Source organism: Melopsittacus undulatus, chromosome 1 (assembly GCF_012275295.1).
Source record: "Melopsittacus undulatus isolate bMelUnd1 chromosome 1, bMelUnd1.mat.Z, whole genome shotgun sequence".
Classification (NCBI taxonomy): Eukaryota; Metazoa; Chordata; class Aves; order Psittaciformes; family Psittaculidae; genus Melopsittacus; species Melopsittacus undulatus.
In genome coordinates, this window is record NC_047527.1 from 101,567,005 (window position 1) to 101,588,197 (window position 21,193).

Sequence of the window (21,193 nt, forward strand, 5' to 3'; positions counted from 1 at the left end):
TTGCTATATGAACCGCAAGAAAACGAAAGGGACCACAGTCAACCAGAATTGTTCCGATCTCTCACAGAGGTATACATGTGTGTTTCTTAATATTTTTATTAACTGTCCTTATTCTACCAGGTGTTGAGATGATCTTTTTTATTTATAAGAGGTCTGAGCGATTGTGATGTCTCAAGGATACCAAGATAAGATCACTTGTATTTAGAGTCTTCAAGTGCCTTAACCAAGATTTTCCTTACACAAATCTGAAACTACTTTGGTACCATCCATCCATCCATCCATCCATATATACGTGATTAACTCCTGATTTTTTGCTTCTACAGGTATTCCTTGCCCTATCATCATTGCCTGGGCCATTGGCAAGCTGTATTATGAAAATGAACAGTAAGTGATGTTAACATTTGTGTTTATGTGCCTCTCTAAATGGATTAAGAAATGCCTACAGGCTGAACTGGTAATTTAGAAATGAGGCTGATCGATAGGCAAGAGAAAAGGTCAAATCACCTCCATTCAAGCCCAGAACATGTTAAATTTCAGAGTATTACTTGAGTTAACTCCTGAAAATACCTTTCCCAAATATCCTTATCCAAGCCCTGAAGCTATCATTTCATAGTGCTATACATGATTAATAGTCATAGTAATCTCCTTCAATGGGAATTCTGCTTGAATAAGACCTTGATAAAAACTACAGTTGAGTGCTTAAGGATTTAGCCTTCTGGGTATATAGAATTCCGTTGACAGTCTGCCAGGAATAATCTTATGGCTGGAATTTTCAAATTTCTGTTTCTGGCTTTTCCAATTAGAATCAGTTAGTGCATGACATTGAAAAATATGGGAGATAAACAGGCATCTGTGTTTTGGGAATGTTTCCCTCAAACATCAATACTGGTCAGATGTACTTTCCAAGTATAAGCTTAGCTTCTACTCTTCAACTAGTTAGTGACTGTTGTCTGTTAGAGCTCCCTTCCCTAATCTTAAAAAAAAATTTTCTCCATGAGCCTTTTTTTAAAATGACCACACTGTTTGTCTGTCTATATCACATCTGATTAAATGCAAGCATCTACCTTGTAGGTGTCTGCATCTCTACTGGTCTGTTGTGTCTTATAATCAGTGATGGTCAGTCAAAACAGTAAAGGCAGTCTGGGGTGCATTTTATCTCATCTGGAAGGAGGTGTCCAAAGTAGGTTGGATGGATTAGACTTACATGCACTATTTCTCCTGACTACAAGGGAGATGGATAGGACAACAGACTGAGCTTTGAGCATCTTTAGTATAGGCATGAGAGGAATTTTACTCTGCACTACGAAGTTCTCTTCTCTGACCCCCACAGACTTTTGAACCCTTGACCAATCTCTCTTCTCTAGCTTTAATGGTACTTTGAGGGTGATAATCTAATTCCCAGGAGTTATACATATTGGCAATCAAAGAGTCTTCCCTTCACTGAAGGAAGAGTTTTCAGCGATTCTGTCCTTTGCTACAGTAATCGTGCAGGATAATTCATACCATAGTTTCAAAATGACCCTGAAAACTTCAGTTGGAACTTGTTTCAAGAGTGTCCAAGTCAATCAGGCCTGAGACATGACCTCAGATCACCAGATTTCACTTATTTCTGAGCTCACAGACCTTCTTGTTTCTGGATGGGTAAAGAATCACAACATTCTGGGTCTGCTTCATGGTCAGGTTCCATGTAGTTTTTACCTTGCACAAGCCAGGGCAGCATGGCATCTGTCTCATTCTGCTGAAGAAGGACTTCAGACCTCAAGTAATAGGGCTGAAGGAATTAGCTTAAGCAGCATAAACCAAAATAACTAAAGCTTGTGTCTTGAACACTGGAGAGGCAAAACACCACGTGCTTTAATAATGGCAATGCACATTAAATATTCCTGTTGTGAATGAGTTCAACACTGAGGTTTGAACAACTGATTTGGGAAGACTATTCATCAATCCTAAAAGAAATAATGGAAAGTAGGACCCCTGACAGAAACGTGCCACAATATAGAATCATAGAATACTTAGGGTTGGAAAGGACCTTAAGATCATCTTAACTTCCAACCCCTCCTGCCACAGGCAGAAACACCACACACTCTGTGATCACACTGCACACAAGATGGCCAGATGGAGATATCACTACAGCATCTGTGTCTGTGCATTCTTTCACTGTCTTTGTACAACTGCAGAGTGAATGTGAAGGGATCTCACCTTGATGCATCATAGAAGAAAAGCGCAATATGTTTATATATGTACATGTGCTACCTCTCGCCAGCAAAGGTATAGCTGGTGCAGACCCTTCATGACAAAGGGGGGTACAAAATACAGTCATCAGGGCAAGAAAGACAAAATTATCCTATTTCATATGCAGAATATCTAGGCTGTTCATGTTGAATTTCTAGGCTCAGCTCTCGTCCTTGGGCAGATTATCAAATGGAGTTTGTGCTTTAAAATCCATGTTATGGACAAACTCATGCACTCTTAATTCATACACAACATTTACCTAACATGCTTAATGATAAAGGAAGTGCCAGGTTACTCTTGATAAATTCAGACAATTAGACCTGATGTCTTGGGGTGTTTTCACCTTTCTGTCTTTTGCCTTGCAGTGAAATCTTCACAGACATCCTCACTGCATATCATAGCTGCTCTAAATGTATTGTGCATTGAGAAAGTCCTTACAGCCTCAAGAGTGCCATTCCTTTGATCTAACACATGCACCTAGACAGGTAGGCAGAGCTCTTTTAAAAGAAGAGCTAATAAGGACATTAAGCTATAAGGCAAAGGCTATAAAATGAATTCTGCTTTTCATATTTGTAGTAATACTGTATGCAGGGGAGACTCAGCAAAATAAATGAACCGAAGCAAAACAAGAAATTCATAATTTGTTGAGGGCCTGTCAGTTGTCATAAATATTCAGTCATCTTCTTGAGCGTTAAAGCATGTAATAATTCAGAGAGCCCCTGCTCACTGACTCCTGGCCTGAGGAAAGGAGCAGATTCTGTTAAACAGTCAAACTGAAGCACATGTAGGAATACATTTTCTGGTACATGCGTGTGAGATGTTCACATGTGTGTATTTAATTTACTTAACAGTCTGTTCTCCTCTGAAGTCCATCAGCCACTGAGACAGTTTGCACTAAATTTTAGGGCATTTACAGAACCCTTTCTCTGTGCTATTATGATATAGAAATCATGCTTTTAATTTGAATTCTCCGAGAGTGTGCAAATATAGACAAATGAGAAAAAACTGAGCCCTGGCTTTGAGAAGCAACAGCTCAGGATACTGAAGAATCTCTCATCTGAGGAGAAGCTCAGAGAGTTGGGAGTCTTCAGCCTGGAGAGGAGAAGGCTCAGGATATTCTTATCAATTTTACAAATAGCTTACAGGAGGATATGGAGAGGGTGGAGCCAGACTCTTCTCAGTGGTGCCCAGTGACAGGACAAGAGGTGGTGGCACAAACTGGAACACTTGAAATTCTGTCTGAACATCAAGAAACACCTTTTTACTGTGAGGGTGGTAGAATGATGGAAGAGATTGCCCAGGGAACTCTTGGGGTCTTTATCCTTGGAACTGCTCCAAAGCCAGCTGGGCACAGCTCTGAGCAACCTGCTTCAGCTGACTCTTGGAGCAAGGGGGTTGACTAGGCAATCTCCAGAGGTCCTGCCAACCTCAGCTGTTCTGTGAAAACAGGCTGCTCTCTCCAGGCAGCCTATCTTTGTGCTCCATTTATCTTGACCACTGTGGATATTGTGTCTATTCTCCCATGAGGTAGACCTAGGAAACTGGACACATGCAGCTTCCAAGACTGTTTGGATATCCCAGTGGACGGCCCAAAATTCACAACAAAATGGGAAAGTCCTTCATCTGAGTATGCATTTCAAGTGTAGCTTAAGTTGTTTGGAGGTTGAACTGGGGTTCTAGTTATGTAACTGACAGTAATTTAAAAACTCAAAATAGTACACAAGAAGAATGCTTAGAAAATGCTTCAACTTCAACCAGCTTCTTAGTATTTTTCATTTTTGTCCTTACTAGAGACCATGTTCTGCATAGTGAGGCAAATACAATCAGTACTGTGGCAAATATCCTCCCTGGGTTTTACATCACTTTAACCAAATCTGACAACTCTGAAAAAACAGTACTATTAAGTCTCAATTGTTAAAAATCATTGTAGTAATTTCATTGATGGACAGTTGGTAAGGGGAAGAACATTAGTAAGATCTAATTAACACTAAAGATCAAACCAGTGATGTTTCTTGTATATAAAGAAGTATCCGAGAACCATGAAGAATATTAATAAATGCTTTTCAGTAGAAGTGCTTATGTATCTTAATCTAATAAGAACCATCTTCCTAATTGTCCTCTTCAGGATTCAGGGAGTTTTTGTTTATTCTTTCAGAGGTAAAAAAAAAAAAAAAAAAAGAAAAAAATGGTGTTTATTTTGCACAGGTTGAATTAAAATTCTGATGCACTAAGTAATTTTCAGTGTTTTGATTTAAAAGAAATACACAGGGCTGATTTCATTGCAGAAATAATGTCTTCTGTTGGATTTAAAGTATGAGTTAAATGACAGGCAGAAGATTTTGCAGTATCTCAACTAAGGTCCCAGACTGAACAGCTAGACTGTAAATATGGACTACCGCTAATCAAATGCAGGCATCTGTAATGTCAGTGGCAAATATCGGTCCTCCCACCCTTACTCACCTGATTTAAGGTGTATATTAGAAATATTTAGATTACAATGTAACATCTGTTTTATAGCCTAGTGAGCTGAACACTGTCTTCAAAAAGCTGCCTTTTTTTCACCACAAACTACAAAAGGAATCTGGAGCATCCACGTCCTCAGTAGATGACTTGTAGAAGTCTCCCTTTGGCCACAACCTTGTTGCTTCAGATAGTGTGTTTATACACATGATGCTTCACTCAATGCAACCTTGGTCTAATACACGGCATCACATAATAAATGTCAGCATTTTGCTCTTCAGTATTGTCTTACAGTTAAACAATATTTGAATTCCAAAGAGTACTGAGCAGCCTTTGCCCTGGAACATCATGTGTGCTCTCCCAGCTCAGTTCCAAATTCTGTGCTGACATTTTCTAGGCCACTAATTCTGCCACATGCCTCAGTCTGCTTCTTATTAGTCCCTCTGATAGATTCTGCTGCTAGAACAGCCAGCTCCCAGAAACTTCCAATAGCTCTTGGTTCTCTGCATTTCAGGCACTATATAATAGTTCTCCCAAAATGCTCTTCAAAAGCCTCTCTCAAATGTACATCCTGCAAGTTCTGGAGAGCTGTGTTTCCTGCCTTGGCACATCCTGTAACTCATTCATCTTTGTATCTTTCCATCTGTATAATAAATTAAAAAAAAACCAAAAAAAAACCTAAAAAATCAGTTTCATTCATTTAAAGCTGCCCTCAGGATTCTTCTTGGATGATAACTTGGCTGAAGGAAGTACTTTATTCTGTCTTGCCCTCATCATGAGATTTTGGAAGATCAGTTGTAAAATTGCCAATTTACACTAATTTGCTGTCAGTGCACCAGAGAATACAGACATGTCTATATTTATAAAATATTCAAAGCTCTCTGGTTCATTTAAAATTTAAAAGATGTAGAAATTGAACCAAGAAAAGGCAAATAACTGCATGATACTGAGTTGTGTTCCTAAATGCTTGCTGCATATCTCAACATTTCCATAAAGTCAGTTCAGTAAGAGCATTCTGAAATGGGCAAACAGCTTCTTCTTCTGTTTTAGCAAGCAACACATTTTGAAGAAAGGCATTATGTGATTCAAAAGAATTCCACATGAACTATAGCTTTCCTTATCTCAGTTTATTTGCCTTGAACTCATGTGATCATGTCTTACAGACTGCAATCTCTTTGAGGCAACAAGTATTATTTCTTGCATGCTTGTAAAAGTGCAAATCTGCACCTGTCTCCATAGTCTCCTTGGTGCAGGAATTACCCTTGGTTTCATGTCTCCAATGGCACTAAGCTTGTCTTTTGTCACAAGGTGAACACAGGGAAGGCATAATTTTTCCTGTGTAGACTTGTTATGTGGTATACACACAAGGGAAGAAAACTCTCAGATCCTTTAACTCCAAATTTCACTTCCTACAGGATCTGCATCTCAGCGACCTAAACCTTGTGGCATTATGATAGCAAAATTGTATCTGCTTGGTGGAACCAGGATCCAGGCCATGTGGCTGTGTCTGTAATATTCAATTAGCTGGGCCTGGAATTGTTAGTGAGGCTGGAGTCCAAATAGCATGGAATAGTTCCATCTGTATTATTAAACCCTCTTGGCCTCCAAATCAGGGTAGCTGCAGTATGTGGACCATTGGGAATGTCCTCTGGCTCATGCTAGCTCCAGATTCGTTCTCCAGGAATAGTTTTGGAGTTGGCTATTGTTTGGCCTGGGCCAAAAATGTACCAAGGAAAAAGATAATAGTTTAAATTATTGAGTTCAGATCTGAGCCCTGTTTCTTACTCATTTACTGACATAAATTTGACTGATTTATTACTCTCAATTAAGAGAATGAACAACAGAATGGGTTGCTGCAAAATCATAGGTTTAGTCTGTTGTATTACAGAGCTGGGAGAAAAACACTTGTCACTAGTGGAAGTGAGAGCCAAGCCAGCACTCAGTCACTTCTGACACATCCAGGCACTCTGTTGTTTGAGGGCTTTCAGTTTACTTCTGGTTTCACTTCACCTGAGTTGATTTCCCTTTGGTGATGTTGGACCCGGTATTTGCTAGCTTTAGATGATGTCTCTGTACTACATGCTGGATTTGGTAGTCACCAGCTTGGTTCAAAGCCAAGCCAGTACCTTATTTAGACAGCATTTCCATGCTACTTGAGATGTATTTGTTTTAGCCCTTACTTTGTGGAATTTAAGTTTCTCTGGCTACTGCAATAGATAACAGATTTTTTTTTTCTTTACAAAGAATATTTCTTTCATCCCTTTTTCAGACCCAGCAGGACACATCTTCTGCATCTTTCTTATAGCAGGTTCTCACATTTCTTTGAAATATTTACATAGGCAATAGCAAAAAACATAGTAGGAACATGAATGGTCTAATGGGAGGGGAAAATCAGGGCCAGGCCTGTGTCCAAACTAAATGTGGCTTTGTAGCAGAAAACTCAGTCACTTGCTGATTGTGTATATGACTAAATGACTTGGGAAATAAAGGAATATTTCTCTACAGTGCCCTTGAGATTACAATCTAAAATAAGTGCATTCCCCTGTATAAATTATTTTCTTACTTGTTTGTTTTGTTGTTTTTTTTTTCTTCCAGATGCTGGTTTGGAAAAGAACCAGGGAAATATATCGACTACATATATCAAGGGCCAGTGATTCTTGTTCTTCTGGTAAGCATGTATATGGGTGGAAGGACACTGCCATCTTCCATCGAGGGGAAATTTGATAGGCATCTGTGATGTTCCACATCTACTTTTATGTAAAATAAGACACAAACAAGGTCAAACGTCTTCAGCTGTTCTCTGAAGTTGCCACTGCAGCTAATGTTACAAGTCGGAATTACGGTGATCTAGTTTTGACTGTTTCCTTGACCTCAGGGCATTCTTTCCTTCTCTGTAATGCTCTTTGCCTTAGTACAATGTTCTGAGATGTGGCAAGGAAAAATGTTCAAAACCAGAAGGTTCGTACAATATCCGCTCATCTACTTGAGGCTCTTGAGAACTAGGGCAATTCCATCATGCACAGATTAGAAAAATGTAGTCATTATGGTAAGGAGTTGCATCTGCTTGTACAGGTATCTTCATCTTCTACATCCCCATCGTTGCTGTGTATTTGTTTGTTAGCTTTCCTGTTGTTAAGTTTCATTTTCAGTGCCGCCTACAGTTAACAGGCTGTTTATCTGTTTACCCAACAATGTCTCCTGTGCCAACAAAGAGTAGGCAGAAGAAGAAGGAAGCTCATTCATAAACCATTTTGAACTGTCAACTAAAGCACAGTGATGCTTTTTCAGAAAATACTGGGTGTGGATGGAAAAGATCGATGCTATTAGAAAGGACAATGCTGAAAAAAACTTTATTCTATTCTTCCACTCCTTTGCCGTAAAAGCCACCGAGAAAGAAGGCAAATGTCCTAACAGAGAATTCACAGGGCTCATTGGGGTCCCCTTTCAGGGGACCAAGACTCAGTATAGCTCTCTTATGCCACTCCAGCACTCAAATGCTCCAGAATAGGCAGCCGCTGCCAGCTTTTTCAAAGCCTTGTGCTCTCACCTCGTCAATGCTGTGCCTTTCATGTGATTCAACATGAAAAAAACCTTTTTCTGTTGCCTAGGAAGCTAGCTACTAATCTGAATGTTTCCTAACCTGAAATCATGAGTTAATTTCTGTAATCATTAAGATGCAGCAAACAGGCAATATTGTGAGTAGCTGAAAAGAGAAAAAATGTAGTAGGAGTCTGGTTTTGTCTAAGAACTTTTTTATTATTTTCTAAGGAGAGAAATACAATTGGTGTGCACAATATAATTGTGTGTCACCGAGGGAGACATCCCAAATCCACAAACAGCCTCACAGTAAATTATCTCAGTGATATAGAGACTAACTCACAAAGGAATCCTATTTAGACAGCACAAGGTAGAAGGTTTGCGATGCCTGCAGCATTTAGATTCCAAATCATTGCCTAGAAGTCTTTGAATCTATCATAACACCTTTAGTCAACAAGATCTGTAAAGTCCTTGGATAGCATCTCTGCAGATACCACAGGTACCTTAGTGACCTGAAAATAGCTTTGTTCTCCTAATAACTGCACTTTAGAGACCCCGAAGAGGCACAGAAAATAGAGGTATGGTTGGAGGCTGCCTCTTTATATACAGGTCTACCTCTAATTTAGAGCAGCCTTGAGACCCCTCTAAGCTGAGCCAGTAACTTTGTTGGCCTGAACTGACATTCTGTATTGAACCTTTCTACATTGGCCTGCGTTTGAGCCCTAATTAAAACACTAATGAGATGACAACAGTAATTGCACTGTGGGTTGGAAAGCAGCTGACACAATTTTGAGAAGTAACATAAGGGCAAGCCCTTCCTTCCCTCTCCTTATGGTTACTCGCATCAGTAAGCACTGCTGGGAGAGGAAAGGAGGTTTCTGAAAATATAATCTAAAAGGCAAATCTGAAAATTCCTCTTACAATACACTCCTGATTGCTACAATATGCCCCCCCCCTTTTTCTTTTCAAATTAGCAGTTGAGTCTTGTGTTTATAATTAAAATATGTAACTCCACAGTGTGTTAAAGCAACTTGACAAGGTCATTTTTTGATCCTTATGCAAATAAAATCAAATCGTATGTAATGACTCAGGCCTCACATATTAAAGGAGTTACTGACCCTTTCAAGGGTGCCATGAGAAATGCTGGATTAAGAGCACTGAAGTTTGATGATCTGACATGTACTCCAGGCGAAAAAAACACTGACCCACAGTATGTCAGTATGCCTCTGCCTTACACAGATGGGGACAAAATGCTGCTTTCCTCTTCACTCCAGTGAACAATGGTCACCAGAAATGGAACACACAAAGATTTCACAAATCATACAAGTCTGTGACCTGTTTCAGTCACAGCTTTTGAGTTGGATTTGAACAGATGAAGATAAAAATTTTTAATTGAAGTTTATGTTTTATGAAAGAAAAAAACATAGCAATTCTAAGAGAGAGCTATCTCTGCATACTGGGAACTCACACTAAAAAACTCACGTCAAATTACACTCCCTATCCACATGTGACCACTTAACCCATGGCAGTTAAAATAGGTTTCACCCACTTAACTAAGAGCCAAGTTTCCAGTATACAACTCAGTTGAGTTTTGGCTACTTGTTTGACAAAGGTAGCGTCATTATGTGTTTGAGAGCATCATTGAACCAGCCAGTGGCAATATGATTTGAGTCTTCTTGTTGGTAAAATTCTTAGTTCCAGAGGGATAAAACCTGCTTCTAAAGATGCCAGGTCTCTTTAAAAGATACGAGGATTTTGTCTGTCAAAAATTATTTCCACTCATTTTGATTTCTCATTTTATTGCCTCTATGCATTGAACTACTGCAGCAGAAGACAGCATAACACCAGGTGTTCCAAGGTCATGCAGGAGTTCTAAGCCTCACTGGGAAAAGATTAGCCCAAAATAAGCCCTTTGATCATGATAGTAGTCCTCAAGTCTATCTTTAAATCATATTATTGTCTGTTATATCTCAGGGAACAAAAATTTTGAACAATGCAGAAGAGAGATTTCTTTGATTGCTTTCTTACTTGTCTTTAGAATGAACCTGAATGCTGACATAGGCTGAAAACAAGAAACAATTTCTGAGACGGTTTCAGAGGCAAAGGAAGCTGGGTATAAATGCCGATATGCTGATCCTAAGCATTGAGTGAGAAACTTGTATATTGACAAAAAACAGTGAGAGAGAAAATCTAGGTAATCATCCTTCTTTGCTTCATTTCTGAATGGATTTTGGCTTGAACATATTCCAGGAGAGATCTAACCATTCAGTACATCGGATGCTTTGCAGTTCAATAACACTATAAAAATACACTCTGCTGGATATCTTCTCTTGAAACTACTGTTTTTTTTTAATTCTGGTGTCTTTCCTCAGAGTGGCATAACCAAGTTTTAATCATGCATCCCTCTCGGAACTTAAAGAAGGGGCAGAGGGTTGGAAATACATGCCAGAGAACTGAACTTCAGCCTGATTTTATTAAGAACAAATAATTTCTTATGTGCAATTTTAAATACAATCTCTGTCAAAGAACTGGTGAACCATTAAAACAGCAAGATCAGAGGACAAACCACAGGGGCACCAGTAGGCACCAGAAGCAGCTACTCTTTTTCTCAGTATCTACTGTTGTGAATTGGACTGCTCTGCAATATTTCACAGAGCTAAAACTGAATTAAAAATTCTGTTTTTCAAACAAGCAGATCAAATATGTAGGGTTTTTTTTCAAACCTTTCTTTCCGTTTTAATAGATTTTTTTCCCTTGTGCTTGAGAACTGAATAATTTTCTAACCTCTGCTTTTGGGGTCTTATTGAAAATAATTCACCACAATCAATTAACAGCTGGTGTAAGTGGGTATATGAGCTGATAGGAAGACCTGGAAATCCCTTCTATCTCTTGCCTTCATCAGCTGTTTACTTTTGAACAAGGTAGATTGCTGCTCTAGATCTTAGTTTCTCCAGCCATAAAGCAAGCTGAATGATACTTACCTTCCTTTGTAAAATGCTTTGAGATCCCTGGATGGCAAGTGCTGTAGAAGAGCTAAGTGCTCTTATGAGTCAGGCTCTTCCTTGTTCCAGTGTGGAGCTTTTCTCAAAAGACAGCGGACATGTACTGAAATGGTCTTTATGATGTGCTAATCATTTACAACATACTATTTTTGTGGTGGCAATATCAAAGCTTGCCCCGGTACTCAAGGTGTGACCACGCAAATCAATTTTTATAGCAGCATTCTGTTCTGTTTTATTTTGTTTTTGCTTTCTCATCAATTTCCAAATATTTTTGTTTCCTTTCTTGAATCATCTCAGTTCCTCATGACTTGAACCTGCCCTGCCTGGGGAACTGCCAGGTGGACTATTCACAGCAGCCAGCACATGTTTTAGGGTCTCGTGTCATCTTGGTAATTTTCAATGTGCTGGTTAAGTGGTGGATGAGTTGGTTCTTGAGGAGCTATTCCTCTCTCCAGGCAAGAACTTTCTTATGCCATTGTTATTTTTGCAAGGGGTAGTTTTTCTGGTGTTGCAACATTCAACATGTTCCTGGCTTCAGGTGGAGTAATTGGAGAGAAGCCCTGTTGAGTCACATGTGACTAGAGACCCCATGGTAGTTGATTTGACTGGGGAGTTACCTGCAGTGTGTTTCTTTAACAAAGCTTTTTGAATACAAGATGTTTCAGGAGAGACAGAAGGACCAGCACAGTGGTAAGAGGGGGTTTATAAGACCTGAAAGAAAGCTGAGGACATGTTCATGCATGATACAGGATTCTAGTGAGGAAATGGTGTGATCCCAACTAGGACTGGAGTTGTGTTTGGACTTGAGTTTAGGTGTGGGCAAAGACAGGCCTGTATGCTGATGTGTAACACAGACATTAGGTAAGGGGGGTTGGGGGGTGGGGGGTGTTCATTTACCACTTTCTCCCTTCCTCACCAAAACACACCATCTCATGCAATCTTCAGGATGGGTATAGTCCTGCTGTGTTTTCCTGAAGCATTAGACTCTTCCATAGTCTCCTTAATCATGACCATCTGCCACATTATGCCTCGCTCTTCTTAATCGTAACTCATTATTCCTGATCAGATTGTATTTTCCAACACTTTGATATATACCAAAATGAGTCACTGGTGCCTGTAACTCTTGAAAGGAAAAAATTTATGATAAAAGGCCCTGTTTGAGTGTATGTCAGGAAAGTATGATAGAAAAATTAAAACGACGCATTGATAAACTGGCAGACTCTTCATTTGAGGTCAGGGTGATAGTATATAATGCTCCAGCTAAAATTACTGCTCTGATGCCAATTTGGGTTACTTAAGCCTGGGGTGGATTTTATCATGTTGCATAAAAATGCAGAGTCTAAACAGAATAATATTTACATTTCCTGGGAGTAAAGAGGAGCAAACATGCTAGGAAGCACAGAAGTACAAGCTTTCTGTGAAGCATAAGATAGAAAGCCCAGCAGAAACGAGCAAAATAAATGCTAATTGCTCATTAAACTCTCAAAAGAGAAGAAGAAGAGCTTAATTACTTCCCATTTAAATTCCTGAGCTTAAGGAAAACCCTAAAGAAGCCTTCACAGTCATCATTCCCTCTTTTACACTTCTTGGAATACTTTGGCTATTTCATCTCTCTAAGGGAAATAAATTTCCTCCCAAGTGGAGTTTGGATTTTATGACAGAAAATTTTTATGACCTAAATCTTTCAGTGAAAAGTTTCTTTTGGTTCAAAAAGCTTCTGGATTTGTATGTTCAGATTATAATTGATCAGTGCCAAAACAGATGGTTCAAATGCTTTTTGGATCACTGGCTTATAGCTCCATTTTGGGGCTCTGAATTTTAATCTCAATTTAGAAATGGAAACACTAAAATTCCAAAGCCCTGGAAAGATAGAAAAACTGCTTCTTTCTCATCTGTAGTTGGAGAGAGTTTTATTCCAGCAGTAAGGATATTCTTAGCACACCATAAATAAAAGTAAGAGAATAAGAAATAAGCTGGTCTCTTCTGTCATCAAGACCTCACCTTTAGATTCATTTTTACCTATCAATGAATATAAAGGGAAAAATCATTAGTTCTATTTTGTATTATGAAGCAGAAAATATATATAAACAAAAATTAATAAAAACATCAAATGGGATTAAAGATACATAAAAAGGATGCACTGCCTCTCTTAAATGTTCATTCATCAGCCTCCATTTATGGAACTAATGTGTGGGCTTTGTTAGAGCTGTCTAGTTCTGAGACAAATTAATTTGTTGACACAGAACTCCAATAATAACAAGAAAGTCCTTGACTTGTGTGCTAGATACAGTACAGAATCTCTTTCCTAGGAGCACTTACGTTGCCGTAGTAAGCCCTTTCTTACTTTGAAACACTCCTATACATACATACACAAGCAATAAACACCAGAGGCTTCATCTTCCTTGCTTGTTAATCAGAATCAATTTGGTAGTCACTAGAACTAGGTTCCATATAATACAATGTCACAGATCCTCAGTAGATACAGCCACACTCATTCAGTTGAATCTCAGATGGGATGCCCCTTGACAAGCTGAAGATCACTGGATGATTTCTTTGGGCAACTGGCTCAAGCCCAAGCACTATTTATCCAAAAACTCTCATTTAAAATATGTCAAATGAACCACTGTTGAGAGGTACCTGTTTCTTTCCACTGAATATGAGTAGAACCTGGGATAATCAGCTGCCTAGAAGTAATCTAAAATGAAATTATGCCAGTCCAACTCAGCTATTTGTGCTTTTACTGTGTGATGGAATCACTTTACATGAGAGGCCAAGTTACTTCACTCCTAGGTAGCTAATGTAACAAGATACACCATGACACCAAAAATGGCTCTCAGCGACTGTGTTTAGGCAACTAAACACAACCTGGTTATACAGCCCTTTAATTTATGCCTTCCCACAGGTCCTTCTATTCAAATCACATAAGGAGACAAAGTGGGGAGAGCCCTCTCATGCAGAAGTAAACATCTCAGATAGACAGGAGGAATTATATTGTAAAACTACATTTTTTTCTTCATAGGTTATTGAAAGAGGTAGTGATAACTAGCTCAGGGGTAGTCTACCCTGGGGCTGTCTACAAGGCTACTGAGTTTTATTGTGGGCATGAGACCTAAAGCATCCTATCTGGCATTTGAAGGATTGCACAGCAAAGGAGAACTCTGGGACAAAGACAGAAGGAAAACAGTATAATAGTAAGATGTTTGCAAGACTGTCCACCTCGTTGACAAATACATGATTACGAACACTAGTGGAAGAGGCAGGGTGACGATCACTCTGAAATGAAGACTTGGGATTGCTCTGTACATCCTCAGGTTGATATTAGTGTCTGCCTTTGGGCTCACAGGCTTGAGCACTGCCCAAGTGACTAAGGATATTCAATGCATGAAGTAGGAAGAGGACTTGCGGTGAGTGGCCTCTCTCCTAGGAAACGTTACAGAAATATGTCCCTAGCAGGTTTTCCCCTGACACTGGACAGCTTCTTAAAAGTAAACACTGATCTGTCTGCCTTCCTGTTGCTGCTGTAGACAGTTGTGGTCTCTTACCAGCCCTGTGTCACATGGACCAGTGCCACCCATAGTCCTTCACTGTTTGAAAGTTCCTCAAATGCTGCAGTAGTCTGTGCTTGGGTAGTTGAATTGTCTCTCTAAATGTGGCCTCCATTGGGATGCTCAGATTTTGGTGGTACCCAGCACAAGCAAGCTTCATCTGAGAGTCAGTATTACTGCTGCCAACCAGATGAGCTAGCCAGCTGTCACAGGGATCAGCACAAGCATACATGAAAATTTAGGTGAGAAGTATTAGTACATCCTTTCTGTATATCATCAATGTTTTCTTTCTGCACCCTCGAATAGGGGAATCTTAGGGGAAAGAGTGGGAGAATGAAAAATTGATTTATACAGAATAAAGAGCTATTTCTAGTGAAGTAACTCCCAAACTTTTCAGCTAGCAATTCTCCTTCTGGACTGATGAATCACACTTCTGCAATTTAATTTCATAGAAGATCAAAATTCTTAATTTTTCTGATGCTGCCTGTGGCAATTGAATTTCCAGTTCCCTCCTGTCATGTCAAAGTAGGACTCATGAAACTTGAAATGCTTTCTCTTGTCCAGTTCATCATGTTAACCCCATGTGATTAGTCCTACTTATATTTGGAACTTGACCTTCCATAAGGGTGTATAATTCCATCTGCACCTTCCATTACATTGCAAAAGTGGCAAATTCTGGATTAGTGCCCTTTTTGCATCCTCGATAGAAATAACCCAAACCTAGCTCTGAGCTGACAAAGAACCTCCAGGTTTACTAGCAGAATTTCGGAGGCAGATGTTTTCTTTCTGTGAGATAGGCACCCCCATCCTCCTCCCTGAAAGTAGAAGTTGCCTGAACATTTTCTGAATTGAGGAATGTGAGGAGTTAGTTTCAAGTCAAACCAGTGATATGAAGCTGGTTTAGTCTCTGATAAATAGAGAACTGTTTAACTTCAAGCTCTGAAGTATGACAAAGACAATTCTAGAAAAAAAAATACAAACTGTACTGTTTTATTTAGTTCTTATACTGCCTAAAGCCCTGCTCTGATAAGAAAATAATTTTTAAAATGTCACATATTAACTCCTAGAGCAGCATTTTTGTATCTGTCTCACATAATAAGTGTTTAATGTTCCTGATTACCAACACTGCCTGTCTCCCAGTGTCTATTCAGGTGCTTATTGAACCATTTCTTATAAATAATGTTAAAGCAACTGCAGGGGGTGATCTGATGAATGCCAAGATACTGCAATCATTGAAATATACCACACTGCATGAAAAAATAGCAGCCTATTTTGAGAACACCTTTAAATTGGCAGCTCTGCTACAGCTTTCATAAAGAGTTGGAGGTCAATCACAGAATCATTCCATTCATAGACTGCAAAATGCCAGGAACCCTGGCACTCTGGAAATGTGTGTGAGATAAATGTCTTCTCAAAAGCGTAGGCTGTGACTTCGGCAGTCCTGAGATAACAGTTCTGTAGTTCTGACAGGGTACATCATCAACAATTTTGAGACAGATCAGTATGTTATAAGCTACCCTACTTCATGTGTTGAAAGCAACCCAAAACATGCTCCTCAGTGCCAAATCCTTCTGCTAATCACAGTCTATAATCCAGAATCTTGTTTTCAGGATTGTTTGTTTTCTTTTGTGTTTACACTGAGAGGAAATTTATGTAACAAGGATGCTAGCAATGCTACAACAACAGTAATTAGAGCAAAACTCAATTCTCAGTGGTGATCTGGTAATGGAAATACTAATCACCTAGCTCAGCAGATTAAAAAGGATAGTGGTAAATACAATCATCTCACCTTTAAAGACTGCAGAAAAAAAGAAAAGGATATTTCAGGTATGGTTCATCTGATCTGTTTTAAACATCTCTTGCAAGTGTCAGGTGTAGCTTTCACTGAATACAAAGGGAGTCTGGTGTGGCTAGCTCACATTCAGATCTCTGCAGTGCAGCTTTGTACTGTAGGCTTGGGAAGCCCTACCTAACCATTACAGCCTCCTGTGGAATGGAAAGATGGTTTCAAATGCCTGTCATAACAACACAGTACAATGTTGCCAAATGGTCTCTGCAAGGGAGCCTTGGATGAGCTCAATGAGAAACAAAGGTGAGTAGCCAAACAAATCCCACCTTTAGTTCTTTGTGGCACCCAGGAAGGGAGTAGTAGAGAATAAAAGTAAGTACCTTGCTGGGACCTTGAATTTTGTACTCCATTTTCATTGCTGTTTTGAAAGCATTAATAGCTGTTGGATATTTGGTGCATAGTCTGATATTGCCAGTAAACTTCTGAGTCTGTTGCAATCAGTGGTAAAACCAAAAGGCTGTTTCCAGACTGGAACTGCAAAATGTGCCTTTTAAGGAGTAGGACATCCTTTAAGCCATTGTTTGATTCACCATTCTTATTTTTTCCTCTCTTTTCCTTCTTTTCCAGATAAATTTTGTATTTCTATTTAATATAGTTAGGATTTTAATGACAAAGCTGAGAGCTTCAACCACTTCAGAGACAATACAGTACAGGTAAGTCAGATGGTGCTTCTTGCTCTTTCTGGTGTTAAGAAAAAACTGCATTGCCTGTCTTGCCCTTATCTCATCTTTGTCTTTCCAGATGCCACTGTTGATCTCAGAGGGTGTCTTTCTTGCCCTTTGAGCTCATACAGTTAAGTACACAATATTTATTTTTATTTATTTTTGCAGGCTACCTATAAATTGTACCTGCATTTTGTCTGTCCACTCCATTTCAGTGTCCAAGCAAAGCAAACAGCCTAGGCTTACAGGCACAGCCATGTGCCCCGCCACAATCAGCAGCCTCTTCACCTCCTTCAGGCTTGCACATGCCAACGCACACGCGAAATTTCCCACTTTCAGTGAAATCAGAAGGATTTGATTTCAAGTGGGGATAGGAACTTTATTAATTTCTGTATGTACAGAAGCATATGTATTATATAAGTATATCACAACTTCTTTCACTAACAACTGGGCCATTCATACAGCTAAATCAGTGAAAAACTGCATGGTCTCTAGTAGGTTGCTTCTCTGTCCCAGTCTCTAGCTTTGTAGGTGCATAACAATACAATATGAAGACTGCCCAACAAATCATGTGCATATGCATATTAAGATCCTTGTTCATACTAATATCCTAGCAGAGCGAGAAGTAAAAGAAGATCAGAGCCTCGGTCAAAACACATCTGTAATTAATAGCAGTACCATTACTGATGATTACTGTGTGCATCCAGGTATTTATAGTAGGGTTTAATGTTCTTTTTAAGTGTAGGGTATGGGAATGAAGGGCAACTGTACCCCTTCTAAGCTGCTGCCAGCATCAGTGTAACCACTCAGTGGGTTGCATCACAGAACTGATCCTCAGCAAATCATTACCTTCATATGGGGTGGCCTGTCAGGTAGATCAGTTCCCAAGCTGGCTGGCTGTGCAACCTGACAAGCACTAGTATAGCAGAAAGGAGAAGACAGTAATGTTTAGCCCAGGGCAACAGGAGGAAGGTGGCCTGGCCCCTTCCAGCAGCAGTGTGGACTTAGATCAGTCTGAACAGTCTGTTAGCATTTGCAGTATCTTGCAAGGTTTGGAGCATTTATATACAGACAGGTTCTTACGCTGGGAAATAGCATAGTAAGATTGGTCTCAATCCTCTAAATCACTTTGAGATAAAATTTCAGTGTATCAAGCGGATGCTTGAATCCTGGTGTCCTCAGTTTAGCCTGCTCTTGACTTTGGAGGCAATTCTGCTGCAATAATGGGGTTTTGTTGTTTTGCCCGAATCCTTCTTTTCACTTCTGTCTGGGATTTGAAGACAAATGTGAAGTTAATACAGAAGTCTGATTTTCTTGTTCAGACATTTCTCTGCACGATTCCTGAGAAATGAGAGGAGAAAATATGCCTTTTTCTTGCTCAAACCTTATGCCATTACAATAAAACTGGCATGGAAAAGCCCTTATTCAAATTTCAGTACATTTTTATCCCTCCACAGTTTGCAGGGAGCATTAGAAATATTAGATTCCAAGGCAATCTAAAGTAACTGCCTTCATCCTTGAACAGATGATGGTGATCTTATCCTTGCTACAGTCTCTGTAAGGGAAACTTCTTTTTCACAGCCTAAACAGAAACCCTTACAGTTCCAGGAAAGCCTAGGGCAGGACATGCTTCTCTAAAGCTGAGTAGTACAAACATTTGTTAAGCAGGTATTAAATGGTGTGGCAGCTATATTGTTCAGATTATCACTCTGTTATGACACTGGTAATGTTTCTGTGCTCCCCTGCTTTTCTGCCTGCTTGTTTTTATCTGCCTGTTACAGCATTATACAGCAATTTTTTACAGACTTAGTGAAATTGCAGTCTTCTGTGTGTGTACAGCACCTAGCACAATGAGGTGGTGTTCTGCAGCTGATAATCCAAGACACTACTATAGCACTAATAATAAAGATAAGGCCTTCATAATACTGTTAATAATCACTGTGCTTCACTGTGTACAGCCTGCTTGTTGGTTATTTATAAGACAGCCCTAAGCATTGAGTTGGGTGAGTAGGTGTTGCAGAAAGAGAGAAAACATTTACACTCCAGACAGAATCAAAAGATGGGCATAGAACAGGTCTCATGAGCACTGCATTCCTGCCTTGGTCAACAGCTAAGTTGTGCGTTTGTCACATTACCCTGAGCTATAACAGATCACTCACCAAACCTGCAGAGAATCTTAGTGCTTCAGCAAAAATAAAGCCTCATTGATGGAGAAGAAACTGTCTAGAGGAAGAAGAGAAAGAAAGGGAGGGATATAAAATGGTTTCCATTTGTCCCTTAGAGTTCACAGTCTTGGGACAAACAGCAGGATTTAAAGGCAAAGACTTTCTCAGAACATGTTTCTCCAAGGGGTCAGGCACTGGTCAGAAAGTGTTAACTAGCAAACTCACCTGTAGCTTCACAACCCAAGGTGGAGGCTGTCACACTTTCCATGGTCCTCTGCTAAACTCTATCCAGCCTTTCAGACATGGTATCCCATGGGCTCCCTCTTAAATATCCTCTCCCAAGCCCTAAGAAACTGGTGTTCTTCATTGCCTGAGGACCCTAGAAGCCTTCATTTTGGGCTACACAATAATCTGGTGACAAACCTTGAAACTGTTCCCATGCAGACAGACTAAGAAGTGTCTAAAACTTGGATGTCCTCCTGGGAAAAAAAATCAAAAGCTTTTGGCCATTATGCAAATATGGGCTTCCACTGCTATCCTCAGCAAAGGCTCTAGCAGCATGCCTCATGAGATGGAGGTACCCACAGGGAGAACTTGGGTTCCCTAACTCTTCACTAGTGATAAACACTGGACAGAAGTTGACATGAATTTCTCTCTTAAAATGCTTCTTTCCTCCAGTGACTATACATTTCACATAGCCCTGACATGTCTTAGGCCATCCTTTTGTTTTCTTCTTACCCTGTCTGACGTGCAGGTGCTGAACTGTCTCAAGGAGACATCTCAGTTCCCTTTCTAGTGGATGTAGGTACTTCACTTCCCTCTGAATTGCTCTGAGACTCATCCCCTCTCTCCACTAAAGAGTGATTTATTTGGATTGGGTCGATCTACAGTGGTTCAGGTAACACAGTTATTTTTTCTTGTGTTCACTTGTGTCTTCTGTTTCCTGCCCACAGGAAGGCAGTCAAGGCAACGTTAGTTCTTCTGCCTCTGCTAGGCATCACCTACATGCTTTTCTTTGTCAACCCTGGTGAAGATGACATTTCCCAGATTGTTTTCATCTATTTCAATTCCTTCCTGCAATCTTTTCAGGTAAGAGAGCATGTTTACAGCTGGTATCAGTTATGGCTGAAAGGATCCTCAGTCCATTTAAGCCATGAAATTTATGGCAATTAAGTCCATGATAGAAATATTAGTTGAAAATAGGTCAGCTTTGTTCATGCTTGCATAATAAGTGTATAAGCATGTTATCTGGTGTGGACATCTCTCAGGTATGTACTGGAGGGATTCATCTCCCTTAATATCAGCTCTATATTCAGTCTGTAGCTACAGATTCTCACCCAGGCTCCATGTAAATCAACGGAGAGAGAGATGATGTTGCCTCTATCCTAAACTGCCCCTGAAATCAACCTCATAAGGAACCTCTCTCTTCGCAAAGCACACAGTGATCTGAGACTTAAGAGTAGGTGTTGCTAAAGCAAAGGGAAACAGCTCCTACCAGTTGGGCTCACTTGACTAAGACATTAGCTGCATTGCTCAGTCTCTCAATCCAGCTCTGTTGCAGTGGTACATGCACTCAGCTATCAGACTGTACCAGCTAAGAACTCGTGCCTATCTCCTCCCTCCCCTTAATTTAATAATTCTGCCAGGATAAAAGGTGGTGGAACATGAGTAATTGTATGAGCCTTCTGGATCTGTAGATGTGTCCTATAGCTTTACCTCCACTTTAAGGCCTTACTGAACT

General features: G+C 39.8%; 1 protein-coding gene across 2 annotated transcripts in view; it reads left to right on the plus strand.

The window, feature by feature from the left end:
• CRHR2 (corticotropin releasing hormone receptor 2) overlaps positions 1-21,193 on the plus strand; it is a 145,587-nt gene that overhangs the window by 109,323 nt on the left and 15,071 nt on the right. For both annotated transcript variants that reach the window (XM_034068360.1, XM_005150016.3), the window contains 4 exons: positions 324-384; positions 7,288-7,360; positions 17,193-17,278; positions 20,406-20,541. In XM_034068360.1, coding sequence (XP_033924251.1) covers positions 324-384; positions 7,288-7,360; positions 17,193-17,278; positions 20,406-20,541 — 356 coding nt within the window. The remainder of the gene's footprint in view (positions 1-323; positions 385-7,287; positions 7,361-17,192; positions 17,279-20,405; positions 20,542-21,193) is intronic.